The 18681-nt window shown below is 40.7% G+C and overlaps 1 protein-coding gene across 5 annotated transcripts in view; it reads right to left on the reverse strand.

Annotated features, from left to right (window-relative positions):
- Positions 1-17899, reverse strand: part of CPSF6 (cleavage and polyadenylation specific factor 6) — a 31531-nt gene extending 13632 nt beyond the window's left edge. For 2 of the 5 annotated variants that reach the window (XM_033057577.2, XM_033057576.2), the window contains exons 1-8: positions 17774-17891; positions 7222-7431; positions 5982-6085; positions 5102-5247; positions 4313-4486; positions 2689-3193; positions 1387-1479; positions 281-396 (exon numbers count right to left, since the gene is read on the reverse strand). In XM_033057577.2, the coding sequence (XP_032913468.1) occupies positions 281-396; positions 1387-1479; positions 2689-3193; positions 4313-4486; positions 5102-5247; positions 5982-6085; positions 7222-7431; positions 17774-17833 (1408 nt within the window). In that variant the 5' untranslated portion in view covers positions 17834-17891. Of the gene's footprint in view, positions 1-280; positions 397-1386; positions 1480-2688; positions 3194-4312; positions 4487-5101; positions 5248-5981; positions 6086-7221; positions 7432-17773 lie in introns of all 5 variants that reach the window. The other 3 variants (XM_033057579.2, XM_033057578.2, XM_033057575.1) reach the window with 2 other exon arrangements.
- Positions 17900-18681: the final 782 nt, after the last annotated feature.

The following is an 18681-nucleotide window of genomic DNA, read 5'->3' on the forward strand; positions in this document are numbered from 1 at the left end:
GCAATAGTACCATTTTGAGTATCTTCACTTAAACAGCCATCTAGATAATTTACTGTAGCACCAAATATTAAAATACTGATAAGGTATTGCTTTCTTAGAAGGTTTTCCTAGAAACTAACTGAAGCACAGTACAAAATCAGACATAAGCTATACCTAAATTCAGCATCCTATCAGAAAAATGTGGCTTCAGGCCTTTCAGATTCCTAGTTTAAAGGAAAAAACCCTATAAACTCTTTTCAGTCAAGTAGAATACCAAACACATTAATTGACTTTTACTAACCAGCACTGGCATCTGATACAGCTCTTGAAATGGCACTGCTTGAGATCGCCCTATTTCTGTTCATGATTTCTTCAAACTCTGCTTCACTTAGAGGTGTCCTTGCAGCATCCATTTCTCTGCAAGCAATAAAACTAGTATTTAAAAAGTTAAGGAGAACTTCAGAAGCTATCATTGCAATTTCAACAATCCAAGTTTGCAACTTTAAGCAGTGACAAACAGAAAAGAAAGCAGGATCTGGGTTTGGTTTTGGTTTTTGTTAAGGACCATTGTTATAGTATAAAATCCTGAAAGCTTAAAAATAACCCCAAAAAACCCCAACAAACCAACGAAACAAAAAACCCAAAAACACCCAATTAAGACATTGCTGTATAAATAGACTTTTTTTTGTTCATCCCATCTATTTCAAACATTCAGCAGCACTTAATATTGTGCTTGACAAATATTTACAATTTTCGTAAAATCCTTCAAGATACGCAAGTAGATATTCCCAACTGAATGGATGTGGAAATACATGTACATAGGCAATGCAGCTTTGAGCAAAATTAGAGAAAATTTTCATAACAGTACTGGAATCAGAACTATATGATCCTGTTTCCCAGATCTTAACTAAGACCAGAATGCTGCAACTTTTGAAAAACAAATAGAGTTATCATCTTTAAAACACCCAATTTTCTGGATGATATGTCAGCATTTTACAGCAATTTTTTTTTTTTTAAATTTCTGGTCAAGTTCAAGGTACTCCAATTTAATCTCCCTACTAGTCACAGTAAGGAGATAAAGCAGAATCTTCATACTCATTACACTTTAATTATCAGCTACCTATACAGGGTTTGCAAAGTAACAGAAGTAAACCTAATTTTCCCAAAGGTTTTGCAGTGTCCTATTAGCCAGTCTCTGTGTAACATAGAAAATTTGGAGAAATGTGTTAAGAGATAAATGCTGAGACTGTCAAACTGGCCCACTGCTTGATATTTCTAGAACAGTGTTAGTTCTTCTGGTAGAAAGAAAATGCAGAATAATAAGCAATGCTATCCTCTTAATTGCAAGAAGTGGAACAAGATCCTATAGCCAGTTTAGCATAAGAGGAAATGTCTAAAAATTCATACCTCCCTGAGTTTTGAGTATTATTTTTCGTGTGCCTCCCATAGAATGGAATATGTAATTTTTCTCTTATGGACATGTTATTTCCAGTGAAACGCCTATGATATATAATTAATGACAATTTAAATAGTTATGGATGATAGCTTCAACATTAATAATGAAAATACTGGACAGTAAGTTATACTGTCCTATTCCCACTCCTTCCCTCCCCAGACATTCTATAAACTGCAGACAACCTTGATTTTGTTCATCAAAAAACACCCAACACCTTATAGTCTTATATTTCAGGCAATTAAGCCAAATTCTTGAACTTCTATATTTTTTTTTGGTATGAACATCACACGTACAAATGCTTTGGGGGGTTTTAAACTTTGTGGTAAAAAAAAGAATCAAAGCACAACATCTTTGCAGGAAACATTTTAAGCCAGAAAAGTGTTTCTCATGCTAGTAGTAAAATTACTATGAAAAATTCAAATCTAACTATGTAAAACCGTCTCTCTTACAATTTATGCCAAAATTTTTGACAAATACAAATATGGTGAAAAATCAAGAAACTGCAGCAAGACAGAGATGCTTGATGAAAAAGATGTTTCAAACAAGATGTGAAAAACTTGGCAAGTCAAGTCAGGGACTTAAGAACTCTGTCGCAGATAGGATTAACCACAGGAAAAGCCACTGCTACAAACACAGCAAGATTGCACCAAATGAGCAGAAACATCTTGATAGGAAAGGAAGGTATAAGTCTTGCAGTAAATTCACACCTGGCTTATAAGACAAACACCAAGTTTTAATTAAATCCTGAAGAAAAAAGGGACAAGCAATGCTGCTGAAAGATGAAAATGGTATGATCTTGGTATGACCTCAACATATGCACATATAGGAAAAAGAAAACTCCAGAGCATTCTTAAAAGGCAGCCTGCAAAGCATGATGATACAGGTAAAAGTCAGAATTTCAAGTTAAGACAGAAGCACAACCAGAAGCTGCTGCATAAGAAGTGATATATAAGTTTACATGTAGTACACATGGAATGATGACACTGTCAAATACAGTGAAGACAAACAGTTCAGAGATGAAAAGGGAAGTGAGATTACTGGTGTTGCATTTCAGGATTTTCCTCCTGTTGCAAACATCTTTCTCAGATTTATTCCCTTGGAGAAATTAAAACAGGCAAGCTACAAGATTGGTGGATCCCTTCTGGCCCTACTTCTAATTCTCCCTAGCATTTGCATAAAAAGGGAAAAATCAAATGCTTCCAACAAGAGGAGTAAAATCTGCTACTCAAACACATTAGACAAAAAGAACTCACCTTCCAGGTGGCCCATAGTCACCTCTGTCATACGGTGGAGGTCGGCCATATGGATCTGTCGGAGGTGGGCCACGGCTGTCTGAAGTGGGTATGCCACTATTGGCAGGTGGGGGGAAGAAAGCAGGATTCACATGTGGTGCTGGTGGTGGAGCACCTGGCGGTGGCCCAGGGAGATGTGGAGGAGGAGCAAGAGTCAGGGGCGGCCCAAGAGGGCCAGGTGGACGAGGGGGAAACGGACCCGGAGGTGGAGGTGGACCCTGCTGAGGTGGTGGTGGACCTGGTGGTGGCCCATAGCCTGGAACTGGTGGTGGAGGGCCTGGAGGAAGTGGCCCAAGTGGAGGCTGACCAAAAGGCTGTCCTGGAAACAGAACTGGTGGTGGTGGACGATCACCACGATTAGGAGGTCCAGCTAATGGAGGTGGGAGGACCTGACCAGGAGGTGGAGGGCCTGGTGGGCCTGGTGGGCCAGGAGGACCTAAGGGTGGACGTGGGGGAGTCTGTCCAGCTAAAATTAAAAAAAAACAAAAAAACAAACAAAATTGAGTGAATAAATACAAAGAAATAAAATTCTTTTAAATTCTTCCTTTTTTTTATTCTTAAAAACAATGACAAAAAAAGAAACCCACCCACCCTCCCTCTCTGAATGCTGTGAAACATGCACAAGACATGTATGTTCCTGCTTTGGGTCCAGTAGCTCAAAAAATTTTTAACTTATCTGTCTCTAATTGATACTAGATGTCTAGAGATATCTAAAAACAACAACATTATCTTGAACACTGACAACTCCACTCCTGAAATCACTTCATCACCTGCTGCTATTTCCAAAACCCACAAGAACATTACAAAAGCTAGAAAATAATGCATTTTACTGCAATATGGGGCTTAAGAAAAAAAAATATATTAAAAATACGGGAGAAGCTGTATTGGAGAAAGTAATGTAAGTAAATGCAGTATCCAAACCTTCTTTTAGAGTCACATTACTGTTTTTTCCAATTTGACTATGTCCCTTGGACTGTTGGTAGACAACCCCTTACTGAATAACATTTACTAAAAAATATGTCAGCTGAAAGAAGATCTTCACTACAGTGGAAACTTAATTGTTTAACATATTTCTTCTACATCAGATACCTAACTAAACATGAAAACCTAATCTTCAAATTTCTGGTGTTTTTAAGTGCCTAGTAACTGACCTGTCAGTGAGCATGAATCAAAGCTGAATTTCTGAACACAAGCAAACTTGTGTTACAATAAGGAAATGAGTTACTTTACACTCTGCAACACAGGCATTCTCAGCACATATAGTAAATCAGAAAACCTCAACTACACTACCCTAAAGCCAAATCTACTTGCTAACATGATCTATTTTAATTTTTTCATACTTATATATGTATATTGACACATTATCAAGAATGTATCTACGAAAAAAAACCCTCATCTTCCTGCCAAATTTACTAGGTACAACTTCCTGTTGAATATCAACAAAGGAACAGTCAAATCCTACAGTCTAACGGTGAACACTAATTACAGCTCATTACTGAATTGCCTTGATCGTTATCATTTCCCAAATAAGTATGCCACATTGAAACACAAGTAAGATTGGAACTCCATATATGCAAACTTTTACCTGGGAAAGGTGGTGGTGGCCCTCCTGGCCCTGCCGGTCCAGGGAATCTGTCTCCACCTGGAATGGCACCTGGAAAACGGCCCCGGCCTCTATTACTAGGTGGAAATGCTGCTCGTGAGCTTCCTCCTGGGGGACCAGCTTTACCTTCCCCAGACATCTGGCCAGACTGTGTGGCTGCAATGGAAAAGCAGAAGTGTCATTACATAGATCAAAATAGGTTAGAAATATTCCAACACCTGGTCTAAAGCTTTATGCAATGCTAAAGCATGACCTTATGAGCACCAACTTTTTGCCCACAACCAAACCCAGTGCAATTGGGGAGGATTCTTTGCTAAAAGACTATGTCTAATACTAAAGGAAGAGGATCTGGAGAGACTGTCAGTCCTTCCTTCAAGGAAGCCCAAGGTCACACTGGGAAACACAAGCTATGGTGCTATCATAAATACAGACCATCCACACATTAGAATTTAGTCCAGTTTGTCTACAAATGTTAAATTTCTAAACGCATTGGTGCCTTTTTTTTTTTTTTTTAAATTACATCCTTAAGAAATTGAAAAAGCATCTCCAGCTGTTAAGACAAGAGTTACACGAAGCTGCAACCTTCCTTCAGAATGCAGCAGCTCTTCAGTGTATGAAGTGATTTCTTTACACAAAGATACAACTTCATTCATCTGGACTCTAAGTATTTTATGGCTGTTTTAAATTGTGTAGAGATTGTAAGACACTGTGCTAAAAACCTGCCATTCTACTTTTTCTGCTTTTCCAAGACAGTACTTAAGAAAAGCTTACTTTTCCTTGACTGCATTTCAAATTGACTCAGAAACTGTTTATTACACGGAGTTACAACAGGATTCTGCCCATGCAATTCTCTTTTAGGCAATAAATCCATCAACTTTTTGGAGGATGCTTCCGATCCCACACCCACAAGGGCAAACCTGAAAGGAAACAAAAAAAAAGTTACACCACAATTCGTTCATTTTCTGACATCCTGATGCCTCATGAAAAAGATTACACACTGTAAGCAAAAGAATACTTGACAACTAGACACAGAAAATGTCCCACAGGTCTCAGTCCAGTTTCTAGAACAGATAAAATAACTAATCCTAAGCCATAAAAGAATGAAACAAAAGAGCAAGTACAAGATGCATCAAAATTTATCACAACAAAGGCAGCTTTTTGGTAGAGTATCAACAGACTACATAATGAATTCATATCACCAGGTTATTAAGCATACACTGTGTGCTTGTTGCTGCCAAAGAGACAGAAAGGCACATTCATGCAGTGAAATTCAGGTTGTCAGTGAAAAATGGGCTCAAGAACTTACTTTACTTTAAACAGCTAATGGAAAATAAAGATGTAAAGAAACATTTAATAATGAAGACTGGTGGAACAGCATTTACACTGAATAAAAACAAGCATCACCACCACACCAACTAAAAATCTAGGAATAGTTTTAAAGCTTTAACTCACAAAATAATGAGACACGCAATACCATCACAAAAATTTATACCTGAAATTTAAGTCATTAGTATGAAATTATATGCCAAATGATTTCTGGATCAATAAGCAAAGATGAGCAGTTCAAAGACTGACAATTATGAAATTTGAGAACTCCTTCCCCTCCCAAACTTCAGTCCACCTATAGAAAACACAAATGACAAGTTCTTACCCTTTAGACTGGCCATTAGCACGATTTTCGAAAAATTTTATCTCCAAAATGTCATTTACCCCAAGTGAATGAACTGCTTCAGTTAAGTCTTCATCTGTTGTCCACTGAAAAATATTTTTAATATTCAACTATGAGAGCTTATCTAAAACACCAGGCAAAGTGCAACAAAATTTTCCATGGATTTTTGAGTGTATGTGAAATTGATCCAGAGGAATACTTTATTCAGGCTGTCAATATATTCTGACTTTTGGAGTAGTCATTTTTATTTTACAATTCAACAACTAGTTCAGCTAATTCATGTACATTTTAATGATTCCATTCATGTACTTCAAAATAGGACAACTTAAGTCAACAGTCAGGTCCTTTACTTACCTATTAGCTCCTGAAATACCGTAATAACTAATTAGAAAACACCTATAGTAAGAAATTATCAGAAATTTTAAAACCTCTTATTTTTATTTAACCTTTAAAATATAATTTTGCATATGTGGGCTCTGAAGAACTTGATTTCATGTAAACAGATAAAAGCTCCACTTAATTTAGCTACTGACCAGTTCTTCACTGTTTGCTTAACTGCAATTGATTTTAAAATGCTTTAATTCTAATAAAGGCAAAGGTCCTAAAGGTGACTGCAGCTCAGTGAATTTTATCATAAACCTGTTCTTCTTGGACAGAGAAATAAGCCTCAAGACAAATACCTGAAAACAGTTATGCTGAAAGAGTCACTGCCCATGGAAAAGGCCCTGGAAAAATGTGAAAAGTAATTTCAAGAAAATCACAGAGAACCTGCAATTGCCTTTTAAACTAAAACCTTCAGCAAGAGTTTACTAAAAATTTGGGTTGTTTAGTAACCTTGAAGTATTTACAGGCATAAAGTATTTAATAGTTTAAACTTGTTCTCTTCTTTCAGTTCTCTGAAAACCTTTAAGAACACAGTAGCACAAATATCCTTTCATAACACTTAAAACACTTATGACAGAAATTCTGAAGTTTATATTTACTGAAGACTTTCTTGATTTTTAAGATATCACGATAGCTCCAGACAGGCTGTCTGAATTTCAGGTAAAAGGAAAAATGATCCCACAACCACAAATAAAAATTAAAGAAAATCAAACCAACAATAACAACTTGGTTTTGATACTCATAGTATTTCATATAAAACATTTTAAAGTAAAAATTTTACTAATTACATCCATAATTAAAATTTCTGTCTACAACTAAACAGCAGTAAGATACTTACCCAAGTGAGATTTCCAATGTACAAGGCAATTCTCTTTCCAGTATACGTATAGACAACATTTGGTGCAGCTCCTTTACCTACATCATCCCCAACAGATGGTGGAAGAGAATCCATGTAATCACGATCCTCTGGAGCATCTCCATTATTTGCAGATGGAGAAATTACATCGTCATATAAATCAATCTGATCATGCCCACCATACTCAGCCTCCTAAAATAAAAAAGACATCTTGGTTATAATTAATATTACTGTTAAAACTTATTGAAGCAAAAGTTGTGATAACTGCCATGTTCCACAGACACAGTGAGTCTGATCGACCACCTACACAACATCCCTGCTGAAAAGCTAAGTGCCAGTTTCATCCATACCAAAACACATAAAATTCTTATGACTTCTATTACATTCTAAATTTATGTGGGAAAAAATATTTCTGGCCGCTGTTTTCCATTCCAATACTTTTCCCATTGTAATATAAGCAGAAATCAAAAAATCCACAAACCCTACTCCCAAAACTGCATACATTAGAATGCAGAAGTGGGATGGTTTAATCCCAAATTGCAACTAAGTACCACACAGTTGCTCACTCCTCCCTCCATAACCACTCGATGGGATGGGTGAGAAAAATCAGAAAAAAAGTAAAACCAGTGGAATAAGAACAGTTTAAAAACTGAAATAAAATAAGCTGCCAGTCCTGAGCTGTGACCAGCCTTTCCACCCAACTCCCCCCAGTTTATGTACTGGGCATGATGCTCTTCCATCTGATGCCTTCCTATAATACAGCAGGACCCATCAATAAACTAGGTATATTGTATCTCATCTTCTGGTAGTTTATTGTACCACGTGCTGAAGGGGCCCCATTTTATCTCCTCCCCTGGTGACATTTTGAAATCTTTCAGAACAGTCCAGAATAGTCAGAAACCTTCAGAATAGAAAATTTCTAGAAAATTTCTGTGATCATTTCCAAGATTCTTGAACAACTGGGATTTCCTATTTGAGCTCATTATATCGTCACTGTAACCCACTCATTTCACGTAGCACCAGCTGCATGATGTATAGAGAAGATTCTCCCTTTGAACATTCAGCCCAGCACTGGCAGTCGTGGGGAGCTGGAAGAGCTGTGCTTCAGCACCAACCCTTTCCAAAGCAGCTCAAGTCTCAAGTCCCTTGATTAGACTGGTATTTCTTTCAGCTGGCATACAGGAGGCCTCAGATACTCTGTATGCCCAGTTCCAAAAGAGACAACTGGAGATGGACTGGAGTCTCCCCTCGTGCTTTCTGCCAGATACTGCAGGCAGGGCCATTTGCACATTTTTACATTCTGCCCTGCCCTGGGGGCTGTTGCACGAACTATGTCCCATTTAATTTGTTCAAAAGCTTGTTGTTGCTCAAGGCCTCATTTGAAATCATTCTTCTTCCAGTTCCTTTGATAAAGAGGGCATACAATTAGACTGCAATCTGGAATATGTGCATTCTCCAAAAACCCACAACACCTAAGAAAGCTTGTGTTTGTTTCTTACTAGCTGTTGGAAACATTGCTGCTGTTTTGTTGATCACATTCATTGGTATCTGACAACATCCATGCTGCCATTTTACTCCTAAAAGTTCAATCTCCCATGCAAACTTTACTATGTTTTATGGTAATATCAGCTTTTGGAATAAATTGGACTATTTTCTTCACTTTCTCAAAAAACTTCTGCTGCTGTATGGCCCTACATGACGATATCATCAATGTATTGCAAGTGTTCCAGAGCTTCAGCCTGTTCCAATGGAGTCTGGATCAATCCATAGAATTGGTAGTGCTACGGTTCCACGCTTGGGGCACTGCATTCCAGGTCTACTGGACGTTCCTTTAAGTGAAAGCAAATTGTGGCCTAACAAAGGTATTGAAAGGCATTAGCAATGTCAATTGTGGCAAACCACTTAGCAGTTTTTGACTGCAGCTCATATCGGGAATTCCAGCATGTCCAGTACAGCAGCATTCAGCCACAGTGTGACTTCATTCAGGCCACCACAATTCACTGTTCGTCCCCACTCTCTATTATACTTTCACACTGGCCATATGGTCAGGCTGATCACTGCTTGACTCTCCAGCTGATAAATCAGCTTGTGAATAGGAATCATGGAGTCTCAGTTGCTGCAATGCTGCAGCCATTGCAATGCTGTAGTAGCGACCAGCACCTGTTCTCTGACCTTCAGCAATCCCAACAGAAGGGTCCTCTGAGAGAACAGGCAAGGCAGGCAGCTGCTTAACTTCCTGCACCTCTAAGGCAATGGTACTGAACACCCACAAGTACCCTTTTGGGTCCCTGAAACACCCTCTCCCAAAACAGTCTATGCCAGGGATGCACAGAACCTCCAGGCCAGACACAGGCAGGTGCTTTTGCCACACGTTTCCAGTCAGGCTCATTTCAGCCTCCAGTTCAGTCAGCTGTTGGGTTCCCCCTGTCTTTCTCCAGAAATAGAAATAGGTTCTGCTCCTGCAGAGCTGGATGGCACTGGGGTCATCTGTGCACTAGAGCCTTCCACTCCTGTGGGCCTGACGTGCCAGGCCACAGGATCCATACACTCCTGCAAACCCAGCATATGAAAATGGCATGCTCTGGACAAGTTTCTGCCACAAGGGTCACATGCACTGGAATTCTTCAGGGTCTGTGGGTGACTAGGCACTGTTTGGGTCATAACAAAGGTACTGGTACCCAAGTGGACCTGGCTGACACGGAACATCTTCCTTGAAGGAATGTCTTTCATTCACACTCCATAGGAGTCACCTCCCAGAGGCTTAGGACTTGTGGTCCCTTGCCAATTGCCTCGTCAATGCCCCCTTCCTTAGAAGAAGAAACCAGCTGCTTGGTTTCCCTACCCTCTAATTCCAGGCTCCTAGCCCTGTTACCCAGCATCTGAGCAGTCTGGTGATCACCTGCTCACCTCGCTGATGGCTGAAACCTTTTGCAAATCCCACAGCTCTCTCAGGGATAGGGATTGAGCTCCCAAACAAGAGTTCCTCTTGTTCCGCCTCTTCCTCCTGTTCTTGTGATGGCCCTACTTTGTTCTCCTTTACTAAACAAGCTCTCTTGTGTCCATTTCTTCTGGTGAACAGGGGTGACTGATACTGGCAGGGGTTGGTGCTGTGGTTCAGCTGTATCACCTATCACAAGGGAATAAGCACCTGCAGCACCTGCCACTACGGTCTGAGTAGCCACAGTGCCTGTCACAGGGTTTGAGTAGCTGCAAGTAGTTGTCTTACTCTAAACAAGATCTGGCACACAATCATGGCTCCTGGCAATAGGGCCATGCTTGTTTCAACTCAAAATTTTCAAGAGCTACTATTATTAGCCTGGCAGAGAAGGGGAAGATGTGGGATCATGCCTCCTTCACAGGTTAATTCTCAGAGGATGAAAGGTAAAAGGTGTAATCATTAATAGTTTCCAACAGATCACTCAAAAAGTACAAAGATGATGGCAGAGCTGAGTACAAGTAACAGATTACTTTCACAACCAGCAATTCTGTCGTATCACATGCAAGTGTTCACAGGATTATTGAATGCCTTGGCTTAGAAGAAACCTTGAAGTTCATCTAGTTCCAATGCCCCTGCTGTGGCCAGGAATATCTTCCACTAGACCAGACTGCTTATGTTAAAACATAACACAGTAACTTTAGACCAGTTCCCATAGGTGATAAACAGCACAACAGGGAGCACACACTGAAGAAAGGAGTTTAAAAAAAGGGCTATGTGGTTTCACTCCAGCTAGTAACTAAGCACCATACAGGCATTTGCTCACTCCACCCCCAAACCCTGTACAGGGTAAGAGAATCAGTGAAAAGGTAAAACCTGTGGGTTGAGACTAGAACAGTTTAATAATATAGCAAAATATAAAAATAATAATGGTGATGATGAAAAAGAAGACACCGAAAAGAAATGAAAGATGCATAAGCAAGTCAAGTGTTGCATAACCACTGATGCTCACCAAATGCCCAGTCCATCTGCAAGCAGCAATTGCCCCTCTGAGCCAACCTCCTCCAGTTCACTGCACTCTCATACCCTGCTCCAGAACAGAAACTGCCTCGCCAGGTTTTGGTAACACAGATATTTCAGTATTCACTATCCATTTATATCCAGAAATTCAGAGAAGCATCCTAGACAGAATAGTTCAAGGTAGCATATACAGCAGCTAGAGAGAACCCAGCTGGACTCCACAAAACACTACACAAAACACAAAGTTGGCAACATTTGCTGTAAACCTAAGATATCCGTAACCATGACCAAAAGATCCACTGTCTTGAAAATATAAAAATATTATCAACTACTGCTCATACAAGGAAAGTATAACTAAAACAAATAACATTAATTTTTTAAAAACCCAACAAACTGGTAAACTGAATTTTGGCATTTTGGCAAGTACATTTAATCCTCAGTAAACTGCATTATTCCAATAAACTTCAATAGAAAAATCTCTCTCCAAAGGTAAGCTTAAATTAAGGGTTTCATATTTCACCTAGTCTATCCAGTTCTCAGTTTGATTCCTCCTGTCACCATAGTTAATGAAATCAGGTTCACAGAACTGCCTGAGACAGGCCTAAACATGACATCTTACAGGCAGATTAAGGTTGATGTCAAAAGGAATTAAGGAAGTCCTCTGCTAATCTGTGTATATGAATGATATATGTATACGATGACTTCAGGGAAGTAGAATTGAGTGTTGGTAGACAGATGCAAACACAATCACCAAACTTAGAGCAGATATATGTACACTAACCTTTTCTCTGAGGTCAGCACAGCCAAAACACCAGAGTAGGCTGCAGTCCACAGCTCTGCTGCACTGCCCTAACGACAAGAAACTCCTCCTCTCAAACAGATAATTTGTATCACACAGGTTTTCAGGTCTGGATCAGTGGAGAGAAAGAATTATTAAGGCAGCAGAGCCTGCATGTAATGAGGGGGGGGGAAGGCAGGACAGCCCCAAAAAGCATCAGTTTCTTATTCTAAATAAATAAAGACACAAGAGAAAACCCGATGCTGTTCACTAGAACTTCTTTTCACATCTTGCTGGTTTTGCCTCCAGCATGGAATTGATTCAGTTACCAATCTGCCAGCAAGGTGTGTGTGCTTAGATGATTACGAATGATCTGAACCAGCAACTCCAAGTGTAGACAGAAGAGAGGTGTCCTGGTGGATGTTGCACAAGATCCAGCAACCCTTTCTCCTTCATACGTGCTCTGTGGAAACTTACCTAAACACACCCTTCCTTCCCAGATGCAGAAGAGGAAAAAAATACAGGAAATGTTCCTTCTCTAGTCTCAGCTATTTAAACAAATACTCTGCCTGTATCAGAAACCAGTTTTGACCCCTTCTAACTTCCTTAGTTACAAGAGGGACATCAAGCATGAAGAGAAATTATTTCTTCTCAGTTACTGTAACTCACAACCTGGCAGATAAACATGCTAAAAAACAAAGTGAGCACTGCTGTTCTGGCCCCCTCTAAAACCAAATCAGACAGCAATGCATTTCCAAAGTCTATGTTTTAACTAGACCACAGTCTGAAATACTTGATCATAAAATCAGGACTGAAGTTTCACATTCTGCACTCACAGACGAAATTGGGTGAAACATTCCCATATGAAAGCCATGAACACAAGGAATTTCATGTCCAGAAGGGTCAAATTTAACATATTATTTCTTCTTTGGAACTTAGAGGTCATACTTTTCTGAGCTGCAAAGAACCACTTACTTCCTTTACATGTGCGGTTTGGAAACAGCTTTTGTTGTTGTTAAGAAAAATTTCTTTAAGCAGTCCATACATCTGTTAGACTTGTTCTTTCTGCAGAGCTTAGTCTAATTTTAGAGTTAAACACTAACTTACACCTCCAAAACAAATTTAAAAAATCAGTGAGGTAATAACATTTCATGAAAGATATTTACTGCTGCTTCTAGGGGAAAAAAAACAAACACGAAAAACTAAACTATCCATCTTCACTCTTACTGTTTTTTCACTCTAGTTACAATATTTGTGGTCAAAAATTCAAAACACATGTTAGCATCCTACTTAAAAAAATAAATTTCTAGGTCCTGAAGAACAACAAGTTAAAGACATAAATATCTTTCTGGTCTTAATTAACTGTCTGAACATATGAACTGGAACACTAACAAAAAAGGTAGCCTTTGATACTTCTAAGATAGCAAACTGCCTATGGTAGAAGTGGACAAGTTTGTTAGACTACGGGATTCATGTTTACTCTACAGGCCCAAATGCTCTTGGCCCTACAACCAGCACAGTACTGAAATTTAGGCAACCCGATCCCTTGTAACTAAAAATTACAGAGTAATTACACAGTTACAAAGAATAACTAAAAATTCACAAGTAGTCAAAAATACAAACTAAACATACATAGCATCACTGTTCACATTAAAACAAAGTGAAGAGGTGCCACACAAGAAGGTCTGAAGTTTTTCTGGAGTTTGATATTTACCAATACATAGAAGTTGTCTTCCCTTTCAGCAGAACTGATGAAATGCATATGCCATCACATATTGTGGACATATTTTATAACACATGCAGGTCTGCCAGCTTATGCTTTTTCTGACCAGGACAGCCCTAGTGAGTAGAAATTTATTATACCACAATGTGTCCATCCCCTCCCATGATAAGACACCTGTCTTTCCAATATAAAGGCTGTTTTTAATAACTAGCTTCAACTGGCCACTAAATGCTAGCTTTTATTATTTATCACACACACACAAAAAATTCCTTTGTGTTACAGATCTGAAGACAGTAACTAACACATTCCTAAGATACTGTAGTTTTCAGATAATTAGCCTCTTAACTGTTTATTCCATCTAAATCAATTTTATTCTCCAGTTACAATATAAAAAGTGAAAAGTCTTTCATCCCTAATTTGTTAGCATTTAAATATCAAAATAGAACACTACAGGCATGTTTAGACATATCCACAATGCAACTATCCAAGTTTACTCATTGAGAGTATAACCAAAGCAAGCACCTTTTCCACAGCATTAAAATATGACATCCTTAAATTCTTTTGCATTCTCTTTCTGATCAGAAAGACTGTTATATGTATATACATGTAAAATAGAAGTTTTTACTGTTTAACTACATGCATGAGCACATGTGGAAAAAAACCCCTGAAAGCTTGAAAAATGCAAAGCTGATCAGAGCATCAGGGAACTTGAAAATGCATGGTCAAATCTTCATGACCATAAAAATGCAACCCAGTTTACTTGGCCAAACTGGCAGACTGACCCAAACTGGCCTTCTCCACAAGCTCCTTATTATCTCTGTTACCACACAGCAATATTCTAGGGTTTTGTGTATAAAACCACACCCTAATATTTGCTAAAGCACCACAACCTTACTGAGGGTCTTCTGCCCTTGAGAGAATGCCACCCTCAGCTATTTGTACACAGGTAACAGTTCTAACAAGCATCACAGATCTCCCTCTCTTGAAAAGCAAGATGTGTGACATGTAGGGAGATGCTCAAGGTAAAGTATTCCATGCAATGCCTATTTCTAACAGGGCACAAGCAATGCATGCAGGAAGTACTACATTTATGAGGCCATCATCTTAAAATGAGACTAAATGAATAGAAAAGACTGCTGGATGGAGAAGCCAGCATAAAAAAAAAAAAAAAAAAAAAAAAAAGAAAAAGAAAAATTATGCAACCAAGTTCTCCAAGAAAAAGAGAAAAAAAAGAAACCACAATTTAAACAAAAATGTAATTGTTCCGAGACAAATTGACTGAAGCTGTTAGCTCAAGGACAAAAAATATTATTATGATGAACAATAAGTTAATAAAAGAGTAAGAGGCAACACTGACAGATGATGAGCTTCAGATGGAATAGGAAAGATGCATTTTCACCCAAAAGATCTGATATCAAGTTAGTCAGCAACCAACACTAAATACAATTCAAGACAGTTTACAGCTGTCATCCATGTTAGCCAGCTTGTAAACCCCTGGCTCTGTGGTCTTTATTTCACCTTTATAACCTATGGTTCATTTAGCACTAATCAAGCAGAACACCCCTACCCACCTCCTACTTGGAAAAAAGGCATTAAAAAATCCCAGAATAGCCTCAAGGATGAGTACCTTGATGTGCAGAACAAGACAAAAGAACTAAGTCCTAAATGGAGGGCTAACTCCAGATGTACGCAAAAGTTTTGTCTCAGCTTGGGTATAAATACAGTCATGTGCTGCACCCAGAAGAACAGCAAGCTTCACAGTATATTTTTCAGTCCCTGTTACTGCCAAAACCAGTGGAAAGGGTTTCTATTGTCAAATTAAAAAAAAATAGTAAGTGACATTAACATAGAACAACAAAATCAAAAAGCAAGTCCATTTAACAGATAAAGACAATTTATTTTACAAATATGGTGTTCTGTAAAATGCCCTCTACGTAAACAAATTAATAATGCAAACCACTTTCTCCCTAAAGCATTTTCTTAATGGCCATCTTTACACATCTACAGAACTATGTTCCATCTTATCCATTTAAGCTGTCAGCTTCAAATCAGGAATAGCAATTCATGAAAAAAAGTTTCTAGACAACTTTTCTCGATGTCAGAATTAAGAGGTAGTAACTAATACAACTCACCTTCTTTCATATATGACAGAAGGAAATGGGAAAGTGCAGAGGCATCAATCTCTCACAATAAAACTTTCATATTATCTCAAGCCTTGCTCAATTCAACAATATTACTTCAAAGTCACAGAAATTAAATTTGGATAAGAACAAACAGCAACTTTTTGGGGGTGTGTGACAGACATAACACAGCAGAAACCCCCCTAAAAAAAACAAAACCCCCAAATTCAAGTTGATGGAAAAAGGGCACTAGCCTCTTCTCACCTTTCTGTCCTATATTGTGCAAGATTTATGAACTAAAGCAACAGACTGCAAAAATGCAAATCCAACAGGGAAGCAACTGTGGTGAATACAGTGCAAAAAGCAAAAGGGTTCCCTGCCTGCTGGATTAAGCTAAACTAAATTATCACAAGACTCTCTTCATTCGTACCACCACGGCTATAGAGAACATCAACAGTAACGACAACCTGCGCAGACCAGGACCGTGTGAGCAAAACAGATCATCCCCATCACTTTTGTTCTGGCACTCTCTCCTCATACTATAATTACAGCACACAACTATTCTACTAGAAGGGCTTCTGCACACATGAATTTACACAAACACCACCAGATACAAGCAAAGGTTTTTTTCCCCTGAAAATTTTGATTTGTTATCAGTTTTATCTAGAATTAATTAAACCAAATTCAAGCTGTCATAGAATCTCAAAAAATGTACTCTTCTGCAGAATAGTGTCTGTCATAGGGCTCACTCCTGTTTAAATTCATACAGTGGGTCTTGAACTGTAGGGGAGAAACCTTCCTATGCAGACAAACTAAGAACCAATCAGCTTTTCACCGTCTCCTTCTAGTATGGCATTCTTTCATAATACACCTTCACGAGTTTATTAATAATTAGAATTACTGTATTAATCGATAGCTGAAGAAATAGTCTTCTGAGAAAGTTCCAAACTACCTGTGAATTCCAAAGCCGTTACCTATTTCCCAGCTCTCTGCAGGACAAGCTGGCATACAGCTGGGCCCCGTAAGTGCGTGAAAGTGCAGTTGTTCCCGGTTATTTATGCTCTAGGGCAGGAACAAAGCAATCTGGGGCAACTCAACCTGGAACAGCGCAGGACTCACTAACAGGACAGATGGCGTGCAAAACTGATACAAACATCGCGTTTCGGTAGGAAAGTTGGCACACGGCTATTTGGTAAAGACGAAAGGCAAAAAAAGAATTAAAAAAAAAAAAAGAACTAGGAAAGTAGACTATTTATAATCCAGAGAATTTATTTATTTCATCCGCATTTCCTCAACAAAATACGAACTCGTCCTCTAAAAAAGGCTTTCGCCACTTTATAAAACGGAAGATAATAATGAAAAAAAGAAAAAAAAAAAAAAAAAAGAAAGAAAGCTGGACACTTTCTCCAATGCTACAGAATAAAGCCGCGCTAGTTCCGCCTCCCCCGCGAAGCGCGGCCGAGCAACAGCCACCGCTCGGCGGCTTTTTGATTCATCTGCGAACAATGGCAGCGCTTCCCCTCCGCCGCCGGCGGGAAGGGCAAGGGGCCGCTCTCCCCGCCGCATCCGGGAGGCTCCCGTCCGCCGAGCCGGCGCGGGAGAGCCCTCCGGAGCGGCCCCAGACAAGGAAAGGCAGAGAGGGAGGAAAGCTGGCAAGAAGCGAAAAAGCGAGGGAAGGACGGAAGGCGCCCGCCCCGGCGCGTCCAGCCCGCCGGCAGCAGCCTCCTCTCAGCGCCGGGCGCGCTCTCCGCCCGGCCGGGCCCACCCCGGCACCCGCGGCCCGGGCGTGAGGCCGCGCCCGCCCCGGCCCCGCGCACCCCGCGCTCAGCGGCGGCGGGAGCGCCCGAACAATGGCGGCGGCGCGGCCGCCGCGCTGAGGGCCCGGCAGGCGGCGCGGCTACGAAGGCCGGCGAGGAGGAGAGCGGAGCGGAGAGGCCGCGCCCGCAGGCCTCGCGTACCTGGTTGAACTCCTCGCCCACGTCGGCGTAGATGTCGATGTGGTCCACGCCGTCCGCCATGGTCCTAGCCGGGGCCGCCGCCAGCCGCGCCCGGCTCCCGAGCCGCCGCCGGGAGGGGGAGGGAGCGGGGAGGCGGAGCGCGGCGTCACTTCCGCGGCGGCGCGGCGGGGCTTCCGCCGGCAGCGGGCAGCGGGCACCGGGCCGCTCCTCCCGCCCCGCCCCGGGCGCTCCCCGCCCGCCGGGGCCGCCTCACGCTCCGGCCCTGCCCTGCCCTGCCCTGCCCTGCCCTGCCCTGCCCTGCCCGGCGGGGCTGTGCCGTGCAGGCCGTGCGGTCAGTGTCGGCCTTGCGGGCTGCAGGCTCCTTGCCGCACTCCTCGCTCCGAGGAATGGAGCCCAGCACAGTCCAAGCGCCTTGGGTGCTCAGCAGCCAAGGACCGTCATTACCGGCTGAAGAACGAGAACCGTGCTACGTCTTCAAAGCAGGGCCGCGCTGAGCTCGGGAGCGCAGTAAAATATGCGAAAGGACACAAAACTGGCACACTCCGAACTGCATTTAGCCAGGGCTCTGCTCTGAGCTGCTGCAGAGCTGTCTTTTTTAGAGCACAAAGTGAAGATAATTAGTGTCAAATCAAGCGTGGTTGGTTTTTTTCGGTGTTAGGATTTTGTTTGTTTTGTTGTACATTCAGAACGGCTAGAGTTGCAAGACAGCTTCAAACTAATTTTGAATCAATGTTTTGTTGCCCAGATCCATGTTTAAGCTCCAGGTGATTTTTAGAAACAACAACAACTCCTGGTACAGAAATGCTCTACATAATAGATTATGTTCTGCTTTGTACATTATGTTCCATATCCAAAAATAAACCTTCTTTTTTTACTTTATCACAGGCTGACAATAAGCCTGTGCTTCT

Source organism: Catharus ustulatus, chromosome 4 (assembly GCF_009819885.2).
Source record: "Catharus ustulatus isolate bCatUst1 chromosome 4, bCatUst1.pri.v2, whole genome shotgun sequence".
In the NCBI taxonomy this organism is placed as follows: Eukaryota; Metazoa; Chordata; class Aves; order Passeriformes; family Turdidae; genus Catharus; species Catharus ustulatus.